At 36.4% G+C, this 23567-nt stretch overlaps 1 protein-coding gene across 3 annotated transcripts in view; it reads right to left on the bottom strand.

Moving 5' to 3' along the window:
- The window catches only part of DYM (dymeclin), a 571335-nt gene that overhangs the window by 252875 nt on the left and 294893 nt on the right, over window positions 1-23567 (bottom strand). For all 3 annotated transcript variants that reach the window (XM_078153263.1, XM_020985814.2, XM_020985816.2), the window contains 2 exons: window positions 19755-19868; window positions 18935-19029 (listed from right to left, as the gene is read on the bottom strand). In XM_078153263.1, coding sequence (XP_078009389.1) covers window positions 18935-19029; window positions 19755-19868 — 209 coding nt within the window. The remainder of the gene's footprint in view (window positions 1-18934; window positions 19030-19754; window positions 19869-23567) is intronic.

Genomic DNA, 23567 nt, shown 5'->3' with positions numbered 1-23567 from the left:
CAGATAAACACCCTGCAGGACCCATCTAAAAGGAGGTGAAGAAAGTGCAAAATCATAAAAACATTACTTGCTCAAGCCATTTATTCTCTTAGGCAAATAATAAAGGCATAGGAATGTTAATTGTGTACTATTGATTTTTCTCTCAAAAATTCTTTCTGAAGATGTATGAATAGAAGTTTAAATGAATTTTCTTTATTCAGAATGATTTGGGACACCATGTCTGGGTGCTAATGTTTTTCTTTTCAATAATTCCTCTTGGATTTTTCATTGGAAAAAATGATCATTTATGTGTAATAGTTAATAATTATTCATCTGAAGACCAGACTTTTACAGACATAAGCTTTTAAAATGTTTTTTTTACTAATTACCTTTGTTGTTGGTTTTTTTACATCATAGTCATTTCCAATATACTCCTACTGTCACCCACAAGAACCCTCTTTTATAAGACAGTTAAGTAGAACCACATAATACTATGATGACAATATTCAAAATCTGCAGCTTGCTGTGCTTCTTGTAAAAGAAGGGGAAAATGTTTCGTCATCTATTCTTTAAAACTACTAATGTTCATTGTAGTTAAACTGATTTTGGCTACCACTTAGCGATGTTCTAATTTATATTGCTTCAGTTTTCCTATTATTTCTTCGCTTCTGTTTTCTTTACTTTGTATCAGTTTATACAAGTGTTTCTGTGCTTCTCTGAATTCCTCATATTTGTTATTTATAAGAGTACATTAATATTCCATTATATTCATATACTATGTTTGGTCCCCACGGATATCAACTTTATTTCCTTCTTGCTATCACAAAAAGTGCTACAATGACGATTTTGGTTCATACTTGCTACTTAACCTCCAAGGGGTACACTGTAGATAAAACTTCATTAAAACTATTTTGATAGAAGTCTATTTACAAAAGGAACTTTTACACACAAGAAAACAGAATTTCTACTTGTGCAAGTAATGTAACTTGCACAAATATAGTAACTGCCATTTTGATACAGTATTTTGATGAACCATGTGGAAGGGCTTCCTTTTTTATATATCTCAACTTGTCAATCTCCTAATAATAAGGAAAAAAAAGGTTAAAGTTTACTAAAACTTGCTCCAAAAAAGTTCTAGATTTCCTTTTGTCTGGAGAGGTCATGTCTCTGTGTTCATTGTTGAATATTTACACATATGTAAGTGAATATAAACCTAATCTCACTTTCATTAATTTCTTTCTTAGAACAATATTAAAGGCAGTTCAGTAATGGTATGTCCCACTTAATGTAAATCAAAATATGAATAATCCGAACTTTCAAAAAACATAACTGAAGGAAGAAGAAAAGGAGGAGAGTTGGAAAGAGAGGGAGAAAGGAAGGGGGAAAAGAGGGAAACAGAGGCTAAATTGTTAAAGTGCTTACCTATTAGAGAATGATAAGACATGAAGATGACCATTTATTTCAGACATATTTTAGTTCTATATAAGGAAATGGAAAAAAAATCTGATTTGTTAATCCTCCTCTTTTTCCATCCCACCGGTCCATTGGGTCAAACAAGGTTTGAGAATGATTGCTTAGTAGGAAACCCCAAAAGCATTTTCAGAATAGAACGAACGATCATAATTATAACTTCAAATAGTGAGAATTCAAAAACACGGGGCCACTTCATAGGATTTATTACTTGTATTAGCTGGGACCTGGCTGATAGTGCTTTTCTTTAGTTATCCTGTAATTTATGTAAACCCAATGTGAAAAGGCTAGATTCATAAAACAGAGTTAATTTTTTCCTTATAAAACTATTCACAACAGGATTTTTTTAATTTTTATTTTTTTTAATTAAAACGTTTTTTGTTTATTTTTTTCTCTTTTTTATTTTTTTAATTTATTTTTTTGTTTTTTTAATATAAATTTATTTATTTTTAGTTTTCAATATTCACTTCCACAAGTTTTTGAGTTCCAAATTTCTCACCCCTCCCCCCACCCCAAGATGGCATGCATTCTGAATACCCCTTCCCCTGGTCTGCCTTCTCTTCTATCTCTCCCCCCTCCCTTCTCTTATCCCCTTCCCCTTCTATTTTCCTGTAGAGCAGGATAGACTTCTGTACCCCCATTTCCTATACTTCTTATTTCCCAGTTGCATGTGAAAACATTTTTTTTAATACGTGTTTTTAAAACTTTGAGTTCCAAATTTTCTCCCTTCCTCCCTCCCCACCCACCCTCATTGAAAAGGCAAGCAACTCAATATAGGTTGTACATGTGCAGTTATGCAAAACACTTCCTTAGAAGACATGTTGTGAAAAACTAACTCTATTTCCCTTAATCCTATCCTGCCCCCCCATTTATTCTATTCTTTCTTTTGACCCTGTCCCTCCTCAGAAGTATTTGCTTCTGATTAACCTCTTTCCCAATCTGCCCTCCTCTCTATCATCCCCCTGGTCTCTTGTCCCCTTCCTCCCTTATTTTCCTGTAGGGTAAGACAGATTTCCATACCCAATTGAATGTGTATGTTATTCTGTCCTTAAGCCAAATCCTATGAGAATAAAGGATTTTTTTTAAATCAAGATTTCTTGGTACATTTCAAATATTATTTGTTTTTCAAAAATTCAATGTACAAATATTTTATGAATTCAACTACTGCACAATTTATACTACTATTGTATATAGTAAGACATGCCACCATTGTTTCCATTATTACAATCAGGAAATTGGGACAGAGTCAGCAACAAAGTAGATGGAAGAATCTTACTTTTTCTGGAAAATGTAAAATCTCAAACTTGATTTCATCACTAATTTCTATAGTACCAGGGGATTTTAGGACTAGGAAGGACCTTAAAGACCATCTAATATAAATCCTCCCATTTTACATATGGAGAAAGTGAGGGAAAAAAGAGGTGATTTCACAAGTATTCTGCCAAATTTAAAATGCTATACAAATGTTAGTTTTTCTACTATTATTATCCAAGGTCACACACAGTGAGCCAGGGCCAGAACTCAGTTATCCTCACTGCTCTTTCCACACAATGTTCTATATAGATTAAAACTGACTATACCTGGAAATCACATCCCAGTTACCCGAGGTCATGGTAAATGAATTCTGAGTTGCAATTCCAGCTTTGTCACTGGATGGATACCAGATCTACAGCAATCTATACCTCTATTTTCATTTGAACAATTGGGATGATAATATTTTAACCAGAGGCAGTTTGTAAATTAATAAATAATTGAAAACTGATTTGAGCTTGATCGCTCAAAGGGAAGACTCAAGAATACTTTTAGCAGCATCTTCCTTGGCCTTCATATCAAAGTCTTCCCAAGAAAAGGAAAACAAAAGATTATCAGTTCGTTATAATATTGATTGAACCTCTACAATGTGTTAAAATACACACAAGACAACCCCTTTCCCACAAGAACTTATATTTTAAGCCAAAAAAAAAAAATCATCACTGACCACATAAGAAAGATTTGATGATGAGTAGTTTAAAACCAAAGAAGGAAAAAGAAAAGAGGCTGCTGGGTCTGACAAATTCATTTGATTTAAAGACATTTCCTTTCATTTGAATCGGCCACCTACACTGATCCAGAAGATGGCCTCCTACCATCACACCAACTCTTCCCTAGTTAAGAATAAATAAAGGAATGATGAGACAATTAGGGTGCATCCGTGGGCGGGTGGGAACCTTGAACTTGCACAGGTTTTCCCCTCTCTCCTCTCCAAAAGAACAAGTTAAATCCAAGATTTTAGTTGCAAAGAAAGGTTAACTGACATCTGCAAACTAATTAATGCAACTGCCTAATATAAAACACAACACAAAAGCATGTTTTGTTCTTCACAGAAAAATGCCCCCAAAGTTCTAGAATTTAACCCTATGCCTCTCACAAGTATAAGGAAGGTAAAAGGTATCCTTCCTCCCCCACCTTCTTTATGTAGAATCTCCTCCTCAAATCTATTTTTGCAATAGCTACTGGTTTCAATAACCAAGACTTGGGGATATACTGGTGCAAATACTGATAGGAAAATCATGATTTTTCTTTTGTAGATATGGAAAGGAGGCAAAAAATAATAATTCACATTTACACAGTGTTTTGTAATTTTTACAAAGCAATTTCCTCACAAGGGGAGGCAGTATAATAGAGTAAGCATTGTCCTCAGAGTAAGTTCAAGCTTAGCCTCAAACAAACACTAGTTTGAGGCAAATCCACTTAACTCCTCAGTGCTCAAGGCGACTGTATAAGACCTCAAATGCTGAGAAGAGGTCAAACTGCCTTCTCAGAGTGTTCCTTCATTTGAGATCTCCTTAAACCAAAGAAAGCATAGTTATCTCAGTCTTGAGTCCTATCCCCTCACATCACACTAATTCAGTGAGCTAGGGAGTACAAGCATTATTATTGTCATTTTACAGATGAGGACATCTAGGTTATAAGGAGGCTTGGTGATTAATCCAGGATCCTATAGCATATGGTGGAGGCAAGACTCACATGTCAGCTTTCTGACTCCAAGTCCAGAGCACCTAGAAATAGTCACTATGACATGGATATTCCCAGGGATGGTGACTGCTAAATCTATTAATCCCAACCTAATTTCCATCCAGAACTAAAGACCTATATCCCCATAATGCCACATCTCTGATCAAAAACTTCCTGTGATTCTCTATTGCCTCTATAATTAAATACAAACTCCTCAGCCTGGCATTCGAGACTTCCACATTTTGTTACAGTCTATATTTCCAGGCTTATTTCATATTATTTTCCCTTCATGCAACATACATTTGAGCCAAGCTGGACCACTAGACGTCCTCAGAACTGGACCAGCCATTCTTGTCTCTGTTACTTTGTGTAAACTGTCCCCCATGCCTCTGATAACACTGCTTTCTCATCTGTGGGATTCCTTACCTTCAAAAGCTCAGCTCGGGTGCAATCTCCTTCCTGATCAAGAAATGTTCTCTGTTCCTGCCTCTTGAAAGCACTTCTCTTTAAGTAAATCTGGAGCACACTATTTCTGTTTTGTGCTCTTCACTCTTCTTTTTTTGGACTTACTTATGGATATTGTAGGCCCCCTGTGCACTCCTGCCTTTCTATCGCACCACCAACAAAGCTCCCAGAGGGCCAGGATTATTTCTGCACTGTCAGAGCCTAGACCAATTGTTTAAAATAGGTGTTTAATAAATAGGCAACGAGCCACAACTATGTAGTGTATAGCCCTATCTCAAAGGCTAGGTCTTTTTTCATTGTCACCACCTGGTCAGCTATTTTTATGATGATGGCCAATAAGGTACAGCAGAAAGATCTGGAATCAAAGGACCTAAGTTTGATTCCTAGCTCAGTGATTTATTAACTGTGTTACCTTAGACTAATTACTTTTATATCTCTGTGCCTTGGTTTCCTTATCTATAAAATGAGGGGATGGGACGAGATGACTTAGAAAATCCCTTCTGGCTCCAGATCTATGATTCTATGAGATAGTCCTCTGGAAATTTCTGGAATAACACAGAAAAGAAGCAATACAAATACCACAGAAACCAAAAAATAGATCAGAGCCTGATTTGTGGTGTTCAAGCATAGGTGTGTATCATAGGTGAGATAATCAAAACGTCTGTATTTCAGTTTCTATATTTCTGCTATATTTGATTTAAAGAAAGGATTTCTCTGAGCAATATATATTAACTCATTGGATCACAGAACTAAAATGAGTCTTAGAGACTTCCTCATTTTCTAGGTGAGGAAAGAGAATAAGAATTCCATCATGTCACCACATAATTATAAAAAAGTTTACCAGAGTTCAGAGGTGGTCATTTTAAAGGATCCATTCCAAAATAGATCAAATTTTCAAAGAAAGTTTGCTCTTTCACAGAAAGATCTATACTTAAGTTATGACAAATACATGACATTTTCAAACCTACAAATCTAGTGTTTAAAACAAATTTAGTGTTGAAAAATGTTTTGTTCAAGGAGCAACAGTAACAATAATAATGAATATTTATAATACTTTCCAGTTTATAAAGTGCCTTCCTCAAGACAACCATTAGTATAAGTGTTATCATCTTCATTTTACAGGTAATAAAAGTATGTCTCAGAACACTTCTACGATTTGCCAAGCACTGAACAGCTAATAATGGATAAGATTGGGACTTGAAAGGAGGTCTTTCAAATTAAGGGCTCACTCCATCAAATAATAAAAGCCTTTATGAAAAAATTTTAAACGTTATTTCCCCTATCAGAATGTCAAAACCCTGAGGGCAAAGACTGTGTTTTTGACTTTTTGGTATCCTCAGGACTTAGCATAGTACCCATAGCATAGCATAGTGTTTTTAAAATGCTTACTGATTAACTGATTATATAGTGCCGCCTCCCTAATTGGAAGATGATGATAATTCTGACTTGAAAATTTTCTAGGGAAAAGATACATTTTTTGAAAAGAATTATCAGCTAGTTTCTTCAGTATTAGACTGGACAGCCAAAAAGCTGAAGTAGGAGGTAGAAGAAAAGATCATTAAAACTACAACTGTGCTGAATGTCTGTTAATTTTGGTGAGCATTTCTTACCGGAACAACACAGAGGATTTCAAACTTCAATCAACTGTCTTCAGTTAATCAGTGCCAAATGGATCAACTGAATTTAGTAAATTGAGATATGGGTAATCTTAGAAATAAATAAAGTATAGCAAAACCAACTTTTCTGTGCAACTGTCTTTGGAAAACTCAATTACTGATACTGATACTGGAAAATAAGATGAAGATACTAAGGAAGAAAACAAGACTTTGAAAGGACAAATATTTACAAGGACTGTCTTGTGAAAGAGGGAGCAGATTTTTCTTTTTTGCTACAGCAGATGGAGAAAAGACTAATTGGTGGAAGTTCCAGGGAGGCTTCAGTTGCACATTAGGAAGAATTTCTTGGCAGTTAGAACTATACAACAATAAAATAGGCTACCTCAAGAGGGAGTAAGTTCCTCATGAGCTAGAGGTGAGGAAGCAGATAAGGATAGATCCTTCTCAGGGATACTTTGATGGGATGCATCCTCCAGGTATAGGCCTGACTAGATGAATAAATTCCTTACAGCTCTGAGATCCTATGATTCATTTTTTCCCTTAGGTTTGCTCAGGCCTTGCAACTGCTTGCTATACTAAATAAATCCCATATTTAGCGCCTCTGAAATGGGTATATCCCTGAAGGAACACTCCAGAGAGGCAAATGATTTACAGATGATCCACAGCAAAAAGGCAGGAGATTCCTTCCTCAGTTCCTTTCTTCCTTTAAATCCTTCAACAATTATTTACTTGGTACCCAGGATGTACAAGACATTATTTTAGTTAAAGCTCCTTAAAATACTGATGTTAAGAAAATCTGACTACTATTTTCCCTTGACAAGTATTGAGATAAATGTCTCCCTCATTCATAGACATATAGATAAAATAAATGTCTGAAAATAATACTGAATATTCCACGAGTGTTTTATTAAGACTAGTATTTCTCAGTATTATATCTGTCCTGATGGTCCTAAATCAGGTTTCTCAGTGTGGCAGGGAGATGACTTAGTATTCTCAAGTCAATGACAATAGAAGCCATTGAAGCATGGGTTCCATGATGGACTATATTATATATACCTATCATCAAAGCACTGGCCTGGCTTAGCTTACTTCACCCCCATGTTGGTCACCAAGAGGATGAATTTTTCAGTCATAATGACTCTTAAAGCCTCTCTCCAAATTTCTATGGAGCTGTGACCTGGCTTGTTGATATTTATATTGATAAAATAACAGATCTTTGAAGTACTGAAAAAATATTAAAGATATGAATCAGATACTTGCTCATATAACCATCCAGATATATGTCAAATACGTAGGGAGGCAGTGTGGTGTAATAGAAAGAACACTGTAGCAGAAGTCAGAAGATAGGCTACAGTCCTAGCTTTGCTATCAAACAGCTGTATTTTATATTTGGTAAATTATTTCACTTCTTTGGGCCTCCATTTTTTCATCTGTGAAATAAAGAAGTTAGACATGATGATCCCTAAGGTTCCTTAAAAGCACAGGATCCTATTACCTATTTTTGAAATTTCAAACTTAATGAGTATGTTGCAATAGCATTTATAAGGTTTCAAGTGTTCTTGTCATTGATTCTTATGCACTAGATACATAGTGTTGACACTGATGAAACCATCTAATTTACTACTTCATATTATAAAAATTTAGTGCATTAGCAACTAGCTACCTTAAGAAGTAGCAGTTTGACATGTTTACAACTGGATATAGTTACCATATGTGTAGCCTAACAGAGCTGAGGTAGAGGATTAATAATTCATGGTTTGAAGCACAAAGTGTGTATTATCTCTCTCCAACTCACACCACATTACTAGTCACTGATATTCTAAAAAGCTCTATGCAAATATTTTAACTACAACTACTGAAACAACCATGTAAAATATTTTTTACTCTAAAATATGAAATAAAAATTCAGTTAAAGAACAATGCCTCTAAAATACATTATCCTAAAAAGTTTTTGAATAAAAAGTTAGCAGTGAAAAACACCTGAAATTAAACTGATTTTTCTAGTTGTTAAGTTCCCTATCATTTCGGCTACGGAGGCCTGCTCTGCAGTACTATGCATTTCTGAAAATTGAGAAAGTTTTAAATTGATCATAATTCAACAGCTGTGTAAATGTGGCTAATATGGAAAGCAAGTTAGACACCTTTAAATGACGGTAGAGCTGAAACTTCAAAATTTAGCTGCCTTTAAAGTACCACTGGCTTCAGGAAGCACAGGAAGCCAAATTTTTGAAGGCAAAACACTACTACTTCCCTGGCTGGCCAGCCCACTGCTATGCCAACATCAAACAGGGATCATCAAAGACCAAAAAAAGCAGAGAAGCTGGAACCCCTTTATTGCCTGGGCATTGAGCAACAGTAAGTTAATTCTGACTTTAAAAAAATGAGTCACAAGTTCAAAAGAAGTAGTTACATTGCAAAGCCATTGCTCAGAATACCTCCTCACCAATCTAAGATAAAACGTACTATTATTAAATCTTGCCTTCTACATCATACGAAGTCCTCTCAGGTGTCCTTACTGAAATAGCTAGAAACAGAGGTGGTCAGATAACCCCAAGATAAGCAATGAAGAACTGTAGGTACTAGCTCATCTAAACTTTCATCTCCTCATCTGCTTTCTGCATCTCTTATGGCACTGATTCCTTTTACAGGTACATTATATAGACAATTTAAAAGTTACAAAATGAAATGGGACATGAATATGATGGAATATTTCTCTACTATAAGAAATGATAAACATAAGGATTACAGAGAAGCATGGATAGATTTGTAGCAACTGATGCAAAGTGCAATCAACAGAGCCAGGAAAATAACATACACCATGACTACAACAATATAAATGTTCCCATTTACAGCAACAGCAACAAAACAATTGAAACTGAATGTCATGGAAATGTAAAGACTAAGTTTTGTCCCAAAGAAAAGATAAGAAGATCCTTTCCCCTGATCCTTTGAAGAAATGGAGGTCTGGGAGTGTGGGATACTGGATAGAACATCAGACATTTTTAACAGAGTTTAATTTTGCTGAACTTTCTTTTTCTTTCTGTCTTCTGTCACACTTTATTTAAGGGATAGCTTCTAGGATGAGGGAAGTAATGGAGTGGGAAATACAGATGATGTAAAAACTAAATATATCAATAAAATTTTATTTAAAAAATCATAAAACACTAGAGAAATACTAGAATAATTCATTAATGAATGTAAACATTCTTTCACAAGACTCATTAACTCTCACAAAGTTCACGAAGCAAGTATTATCTTTTAGTGTAGAGATGGAGAAAAGAATTTAAATGTTCAGAACAATAGGGAAACAACGTTCATGAATCAATTTCCTAGACCTTATATAATCAGATTCTTATTTTCTCTAAATGAAAAACCACTTCACTCCTTAACTCTTAAGGTTAATTCTGAGGACAATTCAAATTTGCAATTTAAGAAAATAACAAGATTTATAATTAACAATTCAACTCCGGATATGACCAGTGGCATTAACTTACTTTAAAATGAAAATACTATGGGTATCAACTTAAAGACAGACTACAATAGTGATAAGCATATAACTGGCATATTGAATTTCCCTTAAAATTTGTTATTATGGAGATTATAGAGAAGAAGATATAAGATTGTTAAGCTAAAGGAATCCCCTGTATAATAATGCCCCCAACCAACAATATTGAACTATTTCATTTATATATCAGTAGCCAAATCTTATTATAATTTAATAAAACTTAGTTGATAACCAAGACCCATATTAGATGATGGATGATGATATGGTAGTCCCCTGTAGTACTGCTATACCTAATGCTGTATTTTCAGAAATACAATTAACACTGTTAAAACAAAAACTATATACTGTATAACTGCTTTCTGGAATGTCTGCCCCAAAGGTAAGAATCTAGATTTCATTTTTTATTTTACAATTTGATTTTAATATATTTAAATAGAAAGTATACTTCTATTTTATCCTTTCCTTTCTTGCTCCCTCCATCTTCTTACACTCACTGAGACCTGGTTCCCTCCTGATTACACAGCTGCTGTGGCTGCCTTTTCCAGCATTTTCACGCATTACCCCTTATTCACTAGTTGTGGTGGGGGAGTTGGATTACTCTTTGTTTCTATTGCCACATCCAATCCCTATTTATCACCTAATTAAGATTCTGGTTGCTTATTGTCTACAGACCTCCAGAACACTCTTCTTCCTTCCTCATTAAGTTCATTGCCTTGCTCACAGTCTTTCTTTCCTCTCAAAATCCTGCCTTCATAGTAGGGGCCTTGAACATAAATATTCTTCCTCCCTCTACTTTTCTAGGCGTCTTACACCCTATACCCTCCTTTCCCTCCCCCCCGCCCCCGATCCCATATGTACTGCAATACAGTGACATTAGCCTCCTTGCTCTTCTTTCCATCTGACATTCCATCTCCAGATTCCAAGCACTTTCACTGGTTCTCCTTCATACTTGAAATGCTCTCCCTCCAAGGTTCCCTGGCTTTCTTCAAGTTCTTTCTGCAAGAAACATTTCCCCAGCCTCCTTAATCTTAAGGCCTTCTTTCTGAAATTACTATTTGTAATTTATCATATAAATGTCATGTTTGTACATAGCTGTCTGCACAATGTCTTCCCCATTGGACTGTGCGCAACTTGAGAACAAAACTTTTTTTTTTGCCTTTCTTTGTATCCCTGGCTAGTACTCATACTTGCACAAAATAGGCACTCAATAAATGCTAGTTGAATGACTGATTGACAAGTGTGATCTGAGAGCTCCACTTTATTTCACTCGTCTACTTCTAAGAAATGTCAATAAAATCAGCTTGCTATTTCTGCCACCATAGCTTTAGGTGATGTACTCACATTAAGTGGCAGATGAGAGCAGTGAGAAGAAAGGTAGAAATGAGTTAATAGGAATTGTTGACCCTGGCCAGGACCCCAGAGATACAGCCTACCTCAGAGCAAACCTCTAGAATTGAGATTCACAGCAATATGCTTGGTGAACTACTTCCAGAAGTAATTTTTACCACCCATGCTGTGGTTGTATTGTCTTCTGTATGCTGCCGGCACATCTGTGTCATTAGGTACCATAAATCTTTCCTTTCCCTGGTGAGAGGGAAGAGGAGAGGCAAGGCAATAAAGGGACAGTTCCAACAGCTCATGATGCCGACTGTCTTGTTATTTAGTCGTATTCACTCTGTAATAAGCCTTGATGAGAAACTGATCAAAAGAATTAGTATGAAGGTATTAAAGAGACCCCATATCATCTCAGATATTTCTTGCAAAATCATCACAAAGCTAGTTTAAAAAAAAAAAACAATGCCAAGACTGCCAAAATACTATAAGTAGGTAAAAAGAATCTGATAATTACAGTTAGATGCTCACGTAAATTTGGCTGCCTAAAAAAAAAAAAAGCAAACCCAACTCCTTTTATTTTTTTTCTAGCTTCAAACTATACTAATTGGGGGAGTGGGGAAGGTAGGGAAAGGAAATCCTGAAAAATTAATATGAGAAGTAAAATAAATTCTAGAAGGCATGATGTAATACAAACTTTTATTTTCTATAGGTCATTCTGAATTGAGGGCAGGAGGAGGCTGTCCAGTAGCGTGGTACAGTAGCAAAAAAGGAGACTGTATGTAGGGTCAGAATATGTGGGTTTGAATCTGGCTACGCCATTTACTACATGTGTCATTGGGCAAATCACTCAACCATTCTGAGCCTCAGCTTCTTCATCTGTAAAATGATGGCTTCTAAAATTCTATCAAGTTCTGAATCTAAAATGAACTAGGATTTCATTAATAGAGGGAATGCATGATGTGAGAACTCCCTTCACAGCAAAGCATAGCAACTTCTCTGTAATTTGTAGGTGTAGGTGTTTGGGGGACTGTAAGGTTAAGCACAGAGTCATCTAGATTCCTAAAGTCAAAGGTCATCTTAATTTCAAAGTCTACCTACTATATCATGCTGCTTTTCTATTCTCAAATGATTTTATACAATCAGAATTGAAAAATTCATCACCCTGAGTAATTTCTTGACATATTTCCCCTTTCTACCAAAAAATATGCTGACTGAATAAGACATATTATATATGAATATAATGATAAAAATCAATGCTTATACACCATCAGCTTGAGAATGTATACAGAGAAAATAATGGTGAATCTTGATAAAGTCTGAAGATTACCAGTTTATTACTGATTATCATCAAGTACTGGGAAAGATAACAAGTACAAATCATGGCATCAAAATTTAAAGTTAAATTTCTTACTGAACTAATTTTACAAAGGACTGAGATATTCCTTTTGTTAAAATTTGATTAAAAACATACCATGAATTATATGTGTCTATATGAAGACATGTGATGATCAGCCTAATAAAGACAGTGCAGTGCAGTGCAGTGCTGGAGTCAGGACTAGGCCCAAATCCTGCCTTTGCCATTTACTACCTATGTGACCACAGAGAAATTATACCATTTCTCTAGGCTTTAGTCTCTTCATCTATAAAATGAGTAGTTGGACTAGATGTCTTCTAGTCTAGTCTAGGCCTTCTAAGCTCCCCCTATGTCTAGATACATAAAACGAATATCTCACATTATGTATCTTATTTCAAGAGGTTCAAAGAAGCGTAAGGGTATGAGAGATGAACTTTTACAATATTCTCTTATTGAGGGGCAAGTACAGAAAAGAATTTAAGCTACTTGCTCTAATCATACAGAAAATATGGTTATATATTCTACATAAAAATCCAGGATGCCACTTTCATCTCCTCTTCATTAATTGATCAATGCTGGCTATGATTATCAGAAGCAGTGTGGCTTAATGGCAAGAGCATTGGACTTAGAGAGTCAGGAAGAGTTAGATTTGAATTTTGCCATGAAGCCCAGGTTATCTGTGACTCATAATGCTAACTCACCTCATAAGTTGTGTTGTTCCTACATCCACAATTTTCTCACGTGAATCGCTTTTTCTCTACCCCAGGGCCACCAGCCTTATCTTCTCTCACCTGGATTGGTTTCCCTGTCTTAAATCTCCCCTATCCAATCCAACCTGCACATAGCTACCAAAGTGAAGTATAAGTCTAATCGTGTCATTTCTCTGCTCAGTGAGCTCTGTTAGCTCTTTATTGTCTTTAGGATGAAACATAAACTTCTTGTCATTTAAAACATTTTATACCTTGGACCCAACCTACCTTTTTCCAGCCTTATTATATTATTTATAGTCCAAGGCAAATTGGCCTTTATACTTCTGCCTACAAATAATACCTCATGTCTCCTCTCCTTGTGCCTTTGCACAGCTATGACCCCCTCCTCACCCCTGCTCCTCTTATCTAGAATGCACTCTCTCCTCATCTCTCCTCCTAAAATCAACCCTTGCGGTAGCTAGGTAGTGCAGTGGATAGAGCTCTGGCCTTGAAGCCAAGAGGACCTGAGTTCAAATCCAGTCTCAGACACACAACACACAACACTAGCTGTGTTATCCTGGGCAAGTCACTTAACTTCACTTGCCTAGTAAAATGCAAAAAAACCCCTCAACCCCCCCCACAAAACCAACAACAACAACAGCAAGAGAAACAAAACCAAACCAAAACAAAAAGAAAAACAAAATCAACCCTTGCTTCCTTTAAAAGTCAGTCTGCACACCTTTTCCTATACAGAGCCACTCTCCAGGAGCTGGTGCCCTCCCTGCCAAATTGTTTTTGCACATATTTCATATATTCTTATTTAGGAACAGACTGTCTTTCCTACTACAATGTAAGCTTCTTGAGGGCAAGACATTGTTCATTTTTATGTTTGTATTGACCTTGGTCTGGCATGTGTTAAGAGAGCTGAACAAATTCTTGAGCTGATTCATGGAATCACCTAAATGAGCAGTCTTAGTTTCCTTAGATGTAAAAAATCCTCAAAGCAATTACTTTACAGTATTGGTGAGGATCCAATGAGATAAAGCACATAAGATGTTTGCACATGTGATGATTGTGGGCAAAGTACCGTCTGAGGCATTTCACCACGGCTCAAAGATCATAACAGCCTGGGGCCCGAGAGATTAGCGGAATCTACCATGGGGTGGAAGGAGAGAGAAGGGGAGCCTAGAACTGGCTAATTAGCTAGCATCAGGCCAGGCTTACATCCAGAAGGGAAGTTTCCTGAGATGAACAGAAAACTAGTGTCCTCCCCATCAGCAAAGAAAAAAAATTACCTTCCATTAATAAACACACACACACACACACACACTCACACACACACACACACACACACACACACACACACACACACACACACACACACACTGCCTTCCCTGAGGGAACATGAGCTCTGTGGGGACAGATAATATTTTATTTTTGTCTTCATATCTGTAGTGCCTGGCATACAGCAAGTGCTTAATAAGTGCTTGTTCACTGTTTAGAGTTCTTGTGTGGTTTAAAAAAATCTCCTTCTAGGACTTAACCCCCACCCCCACACACATATACTGCATTCATAATCTAGGTGAGATGACAGAAGAACAAGAGAGTGAAGCAGGATAAAGAAGATAAAGAGCAATAAATAAGTTGTCAAGCAGAAATGCAAGTAGAAACTACTACCCAGGGTTTATCTGTCTTCCTTTTTAAATGAACAAACCAGAGACTCATGAAGGACTCATAGCATTTTTTAGTGGCAATTGGGATTAAGTGACTTGCCCAGGGTCACCCAGCTAGTTAAGTGTCTGAGCCTGGATTTGAACTCAGGTCCTCCTGACTTCAGGAAATGGCAAACTACTACAGCACCTTTCCAAGGTGTTCACTATCTATTGTGCCACCTAGCTGTTCCAATTTACAGCTTTTTAAAATTTAAAAGGACTTAGAAATTCTCTGGTCCAACCCTCTCATTTTATATAAGAGGAAGCGGAGGCCCAGGGAGAACTAAGTAGCCCACAGACTTACAGAGCTAGCTCCAACAAATGAGCAGGAAGGAAGAATTTAATATGGAAAATGAAAATGGCAGCTCATATTTATGGAGTGCTTGGCAATTTACAATTTTTTTTCTCACAACAACCTGGTGTAATCAGTAGTGCCAGGATTACTGAATTCATTTTTGTGAATGGCGAAACTAAAGCAAACTGACTGCCCAAGGTCACATGGTAATCGATGAAGCCAGTATGTCATCAGTATTCTTTCTTCTATACTATAAAGAAGAACTTCCCATTTGCAGTTTTTGGAGGGGTTTTTTTGGCAAATATGGGGAAGGGAATAAGTATTTATATGGCATCTAGTATGTGCCAGGCATGGTGCTAAGCATTTTGTAAATATGATCTCATTTGATTCTCACAGCAATGCTGGATAATAAGTGCTGTTATTATCTCCATCCTACAGATGAAGAAACTGAGGCAAACAGGTTAAGTGACTTGCTTAGGTCACACAGCTAGTAAATATGTGAGGATGGATTTGTCCCCTGGTCTCCCTGACTCAAGGAGTAGTGCTCTATCTGTTGTGCTATCTAGCTACTTATGAACCATGCAAAGTAAATCAATGACACTTACTACTTTAATATTTTCTTTTTTGTTTAGGATGTACCTTTTGTTCAGGATAACCATATCCCTTACGATTAACTTAGGATCATTTTAATTTTAAATTCTTCAATCACTAAGCAATGATTTTAAACCTGGGCCTGGAGTAAGGAAGAAAGGAGTAGGGAAGACCTCAGTTCAAATTCATCCTCAGACCCACTAAATGTATCATCTTGTGCAAGTCACTTTACCTCTGTTTGCATTAATCCACTGGAGATGCTGCTGTTGTTCGGTCTCATCCAGCTTTTTATGATTTCATTTGGGGTTTTCTTGGCAGAGACCGGAGTAGCTTGCCATTTCTTCTCCAGCTCATCTTACAGATGAGGAAACTGAAGCAAAGTGTTAAGTGACTTGTCCAGGATCACACAGCTAGTAAATGTCTGAGGCCAGATTTGAATTCAGGAAGATGAGTCTTTATGACTCCAGGTCAGGCACTCTAGTCACTGCACCACCTAGCTGCCCCAATTTACTAGAGAAGGAAATGTCAAACTACTATAGTACCCTTTCCAAGAAAACCCCATATGGGGTCAACAAAGAGTCAGACACAACTGAACTACTGGAAAACAAGGTAATTTTGATTGTTTGGTTTTTTTTACGAGGCAATTGGGGTTAAGTGACTTGCCCAGAGTCACACAGCTAGAAAAGTATTATGTGACTGAGGCCAGATTTGAACTCAGGTCTTCCTGACTCCACTGTGCCACATACCTGCCCAAATTGTGATTCTTTAGGCCCTCAAATGACTAAGTTTTGTAAGCAACATCATTCTTTCACTAAGATAAGAGTCCTAGGGTCCAGGGATTTAAGGAGTCCACGAACTTGGATGGAAAAAAATTGCATCTTTATTTTCACCAAACTCTAAATGAAATGTAGTATTTCCTTTTGTTATGAGTGGAGGCAATAAACCACAGTGACTCTGCCAGCAAGAGAAATCACAGATATTTTCATAACATATCACAGTTGCTAGATATATCTCAAGATACTATTTATGCTCATCACTACTTAAAAATTACTATAGTTATTAGACCTCCTAAGTCATATATGGTTGCAACCTTCTCATCTACTGACTGTATTTCAATACAACTGGCTTTCTGTACAATCCTATATATTTTATTTTAGGCATTTAAAAACATTACTTTGAGAAGGGATCGATAGGATCCACTAGATCAATGAAGTTCTATGACACAGAAAGGCTAAGAACCCCTAGGAAAGGAAGGAAACATTAATATAGCACCTACTATGTGAAAGGCAATGTACTAAGTCTTTTTTTTTAAACAAATTATCTCATTTGATCCATACAACAACCCTGGGAGGTAAATGCTATTATTATCCCTTTTTGCAATTCAGGAAACTGAGGCATAGAGAGGTTAAGTGACTTGCCCAGGGTCACACAGTTAGAAAGCATCTGACACTGGATTTGAACTCAGGTCTTCCTGCCTCCACACTCAGCACTCTATCCACTGCACCACCTAGCTACCCAATTAACTACAAGTCTCTAAATACATAAATGGACTGTTAGGTATTTTTAAAATCTCTAAATGTGGGTTAAAATAAAATCATTCAACTATACTATCCCTCAAACTAGTTTGAAACTCACAAGAATTTCCAAATCTAAGACTAGGTAATAACAGAGTTCAAAGAAAATCAAGAAATAAATTTGCCTTCTAAATAGGGTTCTAGATGGTTGATAAATGATGAAAATTCATTGTTAATTTTTTTAAGGGAAAAGGAGGAGATGAGGACAGTATGGAATAGAAAGAAATGAAATAAAGAAGGATGCTCTCAAGTCATAAAAACAAGAAATCTATCTACATTATAATGAATAAACTAGCATGTAATCATTAATTGGTGTGTTTTATGGACTGAAGACACAAAGTTAGGTAAGAGAATTACAGTAAAAAATTATATCATATTTTATATTTTTCATGTGTCTAAATTTACCCAGGAGGTATGGCAGATAGATTCATAAATGTTTAAGATTTAGAATGAATTAGAGCAATTGCCAAAATAACTCCAAATTAATGTAAGTTCCTAATCAAAGGGCTAAAGGTGAGATTTGTATTGGGTAAAGGACAGTGTCCTGCTGATCACCTACAATAGCCAGAAACACAGAGGTGAGGGGTTAAGGACCATGAGATTGTAAGCTCCTCCATTAGACTGTAAGCCCCTTGAGGGCAGGGACCATCTTTTGCCTCTTTTTGTATCCCCAGCACTTAGCATAGTTCCTGGCACATAATAGGGGTTTAACAAATGTTTAGTTGGTGGGGTTTTTTTTGGGGGGGAAATCACAATTCTCTCAAAGCAAGATATATATCCTATGCACATACGTCTAATCTTACTTAACTGAATTATAAAATGTGTTTAACTTGAAAAATGTTAAAATTATACTGAGTATTTCCTGGGAGAAAGGGAAAGGCAGTAGTTATGAATTATCTCAATGCAATGCTTGAAAATCCCTGAAACTGAGATTTATAATTTACTTGATAACCTGTTAACTTGTCAATGTAGGTTTGAGGGGAGAAAAAACCCTTAAACAGATTATCTTCTTTGAAATAAACACAGGTAAACACTTCAAGTGCTGTATAAAGTTAATGTACAACACAGATAATGACAAGTTTAACTCAGATTGCCATTGAGAAATGCAAAATTAATAAAAACCATTACATAGATAAAAAGGGGGGGAAATTATCAAAAGATTTTATACCGGGGCTGAAATTTAATTCTCTTATTTTTGGGGGGAAAACCAGAGGTGAACATAAAGATGAAGTTTCAAACTAAACCAAAAATCCAAACAAACAAGACTGAGAAAATGTAAAGTTACAGATGACATTAGTTTAAAAGAAGCCTCAGTTTTAAGATGAAATTCTACACTTTAACAAAAGCTTATTTACCTGATAATTCTCTGGGCAGCATATTGATGGAGTGAACGAAATTGTGCTGACATATTTGCTAAAGCTGCTAAACAATTTGTGTGAAGGTATTTGTCCTGTCAGAAAACAGAAACGAAAGATGTACTTAGTTATATTTTATAAAAAGTGAATTATGGGAGAGGTGAGTCCAACCATGATCACATTTTACACCTGTCTACATTAGGGAAATAACTCTGAATTCATCAGCTGTGCTCATTTTCTCATTGCTGGGCATCTTGTTCACAAGAGCATTTCTGCTGAGCACTTAAAGCTATCTTGAGGACTACTGTATACATAGCTAGTTTAAGGTACAAATTTTCCTTTTCTTCTAGAAATTTCCTATCCTCCTCCCACTCCACTTTCACCCATTAGTATTTTTTTCTTGGGGAATTTTACTGCTGACACTTGATAAAGGTAAATTTCTTTTCTCAGTTCACCAGTGATATCCTACACCAAGTAGAAAGGGGGATAGTCTCTCACCATTCTTTACAAACATTTAAATGACAAGCTACATTCTTTTCTCTAAGATTAAAATTAATGCTTCACCCCAACTCTTGTGTTAGATCCTTTTGATCAAGTATTATTGATTAAAGATACTGAAGACAGCTGTTGAATAAAGGCACTATTTACAGCCATTACCCCCAGGAAAGCAAAGAATCATGAAATACAATGGTCATGAGACAATCTTACTTTTTCATATTCTATTTCATGAAAGTATTCCCATTTTTGAAAATCCAGCTTTACTTGGAGATGCAAAAGGATAAACAAATTATTTCAAAGGAAAACATTGTAAAATGCATACCCTTGTTCTTGTCATGTTGTACTGAATGGTTCTTATTACCACCAATATCAGAAGACTACCCAGTGAAATCTCTGTTAAAACCCGTTCTGAATACCAGGTAATATTTTTGAGTATCTGAAAAGGAGGGGAAAAAAAAGAGTTAAATAAAATGAGATTAAGAAAGGGAGGATTTTTAATGCCTAACTTTCCACTGGCTATGGCTTTACTCAAGAGGTTAATAAATATATGAACAATATTTGTGTTTAAAAGTAAGTTTGTATTCCAGGATTAAAGAGAATTAGGGTGGTATTGCACAATTTAAGATTTTTGACAGTTTTTCTTTCTTGCTCCTACTCAAATAAGTGAAATAAAAAGCTGAAAATAAGAGGACATTGCAAATGAACATATTAAGATAGCCTAGTTTGGACTGAATTTAAAATTAAATATGTTGTCTTTCCCATCGACTGGCGCTATATAGCTTAATATGATTTCTTAAGTTGTTTTTCTGCTCCACAATCGTATACAGGCACATCAAAGATAACACTGCCCCAATCTATGTTATAACTGACGCATTAAACCCAAGCCCCATCATAAAGTCATGCAGTCAATCACTCATTTATGACATTTCTACAGAACTGACAGTCCCATGCAACATCATTTCACCTAAAGGTATTGTGCTTTCATGGAACCAATTAACAATGTCAGGCAGAGCATGCCTGGACACTCTTCTTAATTATGAAGACTCCTTTAATAGAAAAGTTCTGGGAAGAAAATGGGGAAAAGAATGATAGTTAAGTCACATTAAAATAGGTTCTCAGTTGTAGGAACAGGTTTATGACATATTAACAAAGTGTTTTTCTTAAAATATTGCTTCAAAATATTTTCTCTAGACAAAAACACTTTAAAATTAGCACGGATATATAGAGGAATAAAATACACTGGCAAAATCCTTTGATCATCATTATACATTCCTCCATTCGCAATATAAGGAATTAACTTGTATACATGACTTTTATTTGAATGGAAATGAAAAAAACATGGTCTTTGTCCATCATGCTCACAATGATACTAGCAAAAGCACTAACCTGACCCCCACCCCCTAGGGGAAGATGCAGATCCATTTTCGTCTGTAATGTTCCTTAAAGAGTATGAGCTTCTCTACTCATCTATCATTAATACTCCTTTGACTTCTCCCCTATCCTGGAACTTACCAATAACTGCCCTATCAGTGGTAGAAAACTGTCTTCCTCCTTCAGATTTCTAATCTGCACAGTCTCTGCCCTATTTCACACTTATCCCAATGCAACACTGACCATCTCTTTCTCTATACTCTCTGAAATTCTCATTTCTCTTTATCTTCGACCTCTTTTCTCTCATATTCCTTCAATCTATTTAGTCTTTGCTGAGACCTAGCTCCCATCTAATGACACTGCATCACTGGCTTTCACTGGGCTATATCTTCTCTCATAGCAGTGGACAAAATGTTCTTTCAGGAAATGTAGGAATATCCCTCTGCCTTTGCAGTGAAGGCCACTCAAACAAAATTTTCCACTCAATTCAAATTATAGTAGCTACAGCAGATTGACCCCCCAGGTCATCCTCTCTCCTTTCTTAAAGAGTTCAGTATCTGGCTCACCATTTTCCCATTCTTCCCAACACCTCCCCTTATACTAGAGGGCTTCTTCCCTGAAACTCCTCAACCTCTAATTCCTAAGCCTCCTTAAATCCCATGACCTTCACTCCACCTCATTCACTTATATGCATGTTCACACATTTGATCTTGCCAATACTTTATTAGCCACATGTGTTTCACTTTCCTAATTAGAACCTCCTAACATTCCATCTCTCCTTATGCTTCACCACTCCCCAAACCTGTTCTTGGTCCTCAATGAAACTCTACTTCCTCTGTCCTGACACCATCCCTTTCCTCCTTTTCCAACCTCAAACCAACAGAAATCCACTTCAGATCTACAGGGTCATTTGCTTTTGTCTCTCTTTCTCTTCGTCCTATTGCTGTTATTCTCTTGCCAAACCTCAGTCCTGGTCTACTCCTAACATCCACAACCTCCAATTGAACTTACAAGCTGATGAATACAACTGAAGTCTCACAACAGTGTTCATGGGGAACACTACAAAATCATGTTATCCAACCTCAAATGGAGCAAGGTAGTCCAGTCTTTTATAACTCCCTAATTAATTCCCTATCTCACTTTCCTTGGAGGATATTCCAAATTTTCTCTCCCTTCATCAAACTTCCCATACTTCCACCTCAGCTGAGGACTTCAGCTCATACTTTTCGGAGAAATCTGAGGCCATCTGACTCGAGCTCTCTTCCACGTTCTTTATCTCAAAACCCCCTTGACATAATTTTCCACCTTTTCATCCTTTCTCTCAGGCTCTAACAAAGAGGTGGCTCTTTTTGCTAAGGTCAGTTCTTCTACATATACATGTAATGAAATCCTCTCCCATCTTCTCTAGTGGATTTCATTTGCAATTATCCCCCTTTTCTATAAAATCTTCAACTTTTTCATTATCTTTCCCCCTAAATTCTCCCCCTTTCCAAATTTCCCTATTATTGTCAAGGAGAAAACCTCTCTCCTAGTTCCCCAGCCTTAAAACCTAAGTATCACCCTCAACTTCTCGCTCTCATCCTCATATTCAATGTTACAAATGCCGAGGCATATTGGTTTCATCTCTCCTATATACCTTCTCTCCTACCACTCCCCTCATGAAGTACAGGCCCTCATCAACTCATGTTTGGATTATTGCATAGTCTGCTGGTGGGTCTGACTGATACAAGTCTTTCCCCGACTCCAATCTATCTTCCATTCAGCTGCCAAAGTGATTTTCTTAAAGCACAGCTCCAATCATGGCACCCTCATACTCAATAAACTCCAATGGCTCCCTATCACCTTTGGGATCAAATACAAAATTCTCTGTATTTTGCCTCTATATTCCTGGGAATTTTCAATTTGAAGGGTTTTTTGTTTGTTTGTTTTGTTTTTTAAGGAGGTAACCAGGGAATTTTTCAATTTCCATTTTGCCCTTTGATTCTAAGATATCTGGGCCACTTCATGATTTCTTGAAATATAATACTTTGGCTCATGACTTTCATTCAGTATCGTGATTCTTAAATTATCTCTCCTTGATCTGTTTTCCAGGTTAACTATTTTTCCTACGAGATATTTCACATTTTCTTCTTTTTTTTTTTTGTCTGTTGATTTTGTTTTATTTCTTGATGTCTCATGAAGTCATCATCTTCCATTTAGTCAATTCTAATTTTCATGGAGTTATTTTTTTCACTAATGTTCTGCACCTCTTTTTTGTTGTTCAGTGGTTTCCAACTCTTCGTGACCCCATTTGGGTTTTCTTGGCAAAGATACTAGAGTGGTTTGCCATTTCCTTCTCCATGGACCTTTTTTATTTCCAACCAAGCTATTAATTCTCTTTTCACATCTTTCTTCCATAGCTCTTACATGGCTTTAAAATAATTTTTTTGCTCTTTTTTTTTAACCTTCAACTCTTTCAGGAATTTTGTTGGGCTTGTGGCCAATCTGCAATTTTTCTTTAAGGCTTTCCTTGTAGATATTTTAAAGTCATTCTCTCTTTCTGTATTTGCATCTTCAGCTTCCCTGTCTCCATAGTAGTTGTTTATGTCTGGTTCATTTTGTTGTTTGTTCATTCTTTCCACTTACTTCTTGACTTTGCAGTTTATGTTAGTGTTAGGCTCTGCACTCTAATGGAAGGGATGTCTGACTTGAGCTTCTGTCCTTTTAGACCCTTCTGCTGCTTTCACAGCTCAGTCTGGTGGACTGAAAGCTTTCAGTGTTTCCA

The sequence above is a fragment of the Phascolarctos cinereus genome, unplaced genomic scaffold, assembly GCF_003287225.1.
Source record: "Phascolarctos cinereus isolate Bilbo 61053 unplaced genomic scaffold, phaCin_HiC Scaffold_4;HRSCAF=312, whole genome shotgun sequence".
In the NCBI taxonomy this organism is placed as follows: Eukaryota; Metazoa; Chordata; class Mammalia; order Diprotodontia; family Phascolarctidae; genus Phascolarctos; species Phascolarctos cinereus.
Note: the sequence above shows the minus strand (reverse complement) of the source record. Positions and strands in the feature narration are given on the sequence as shown.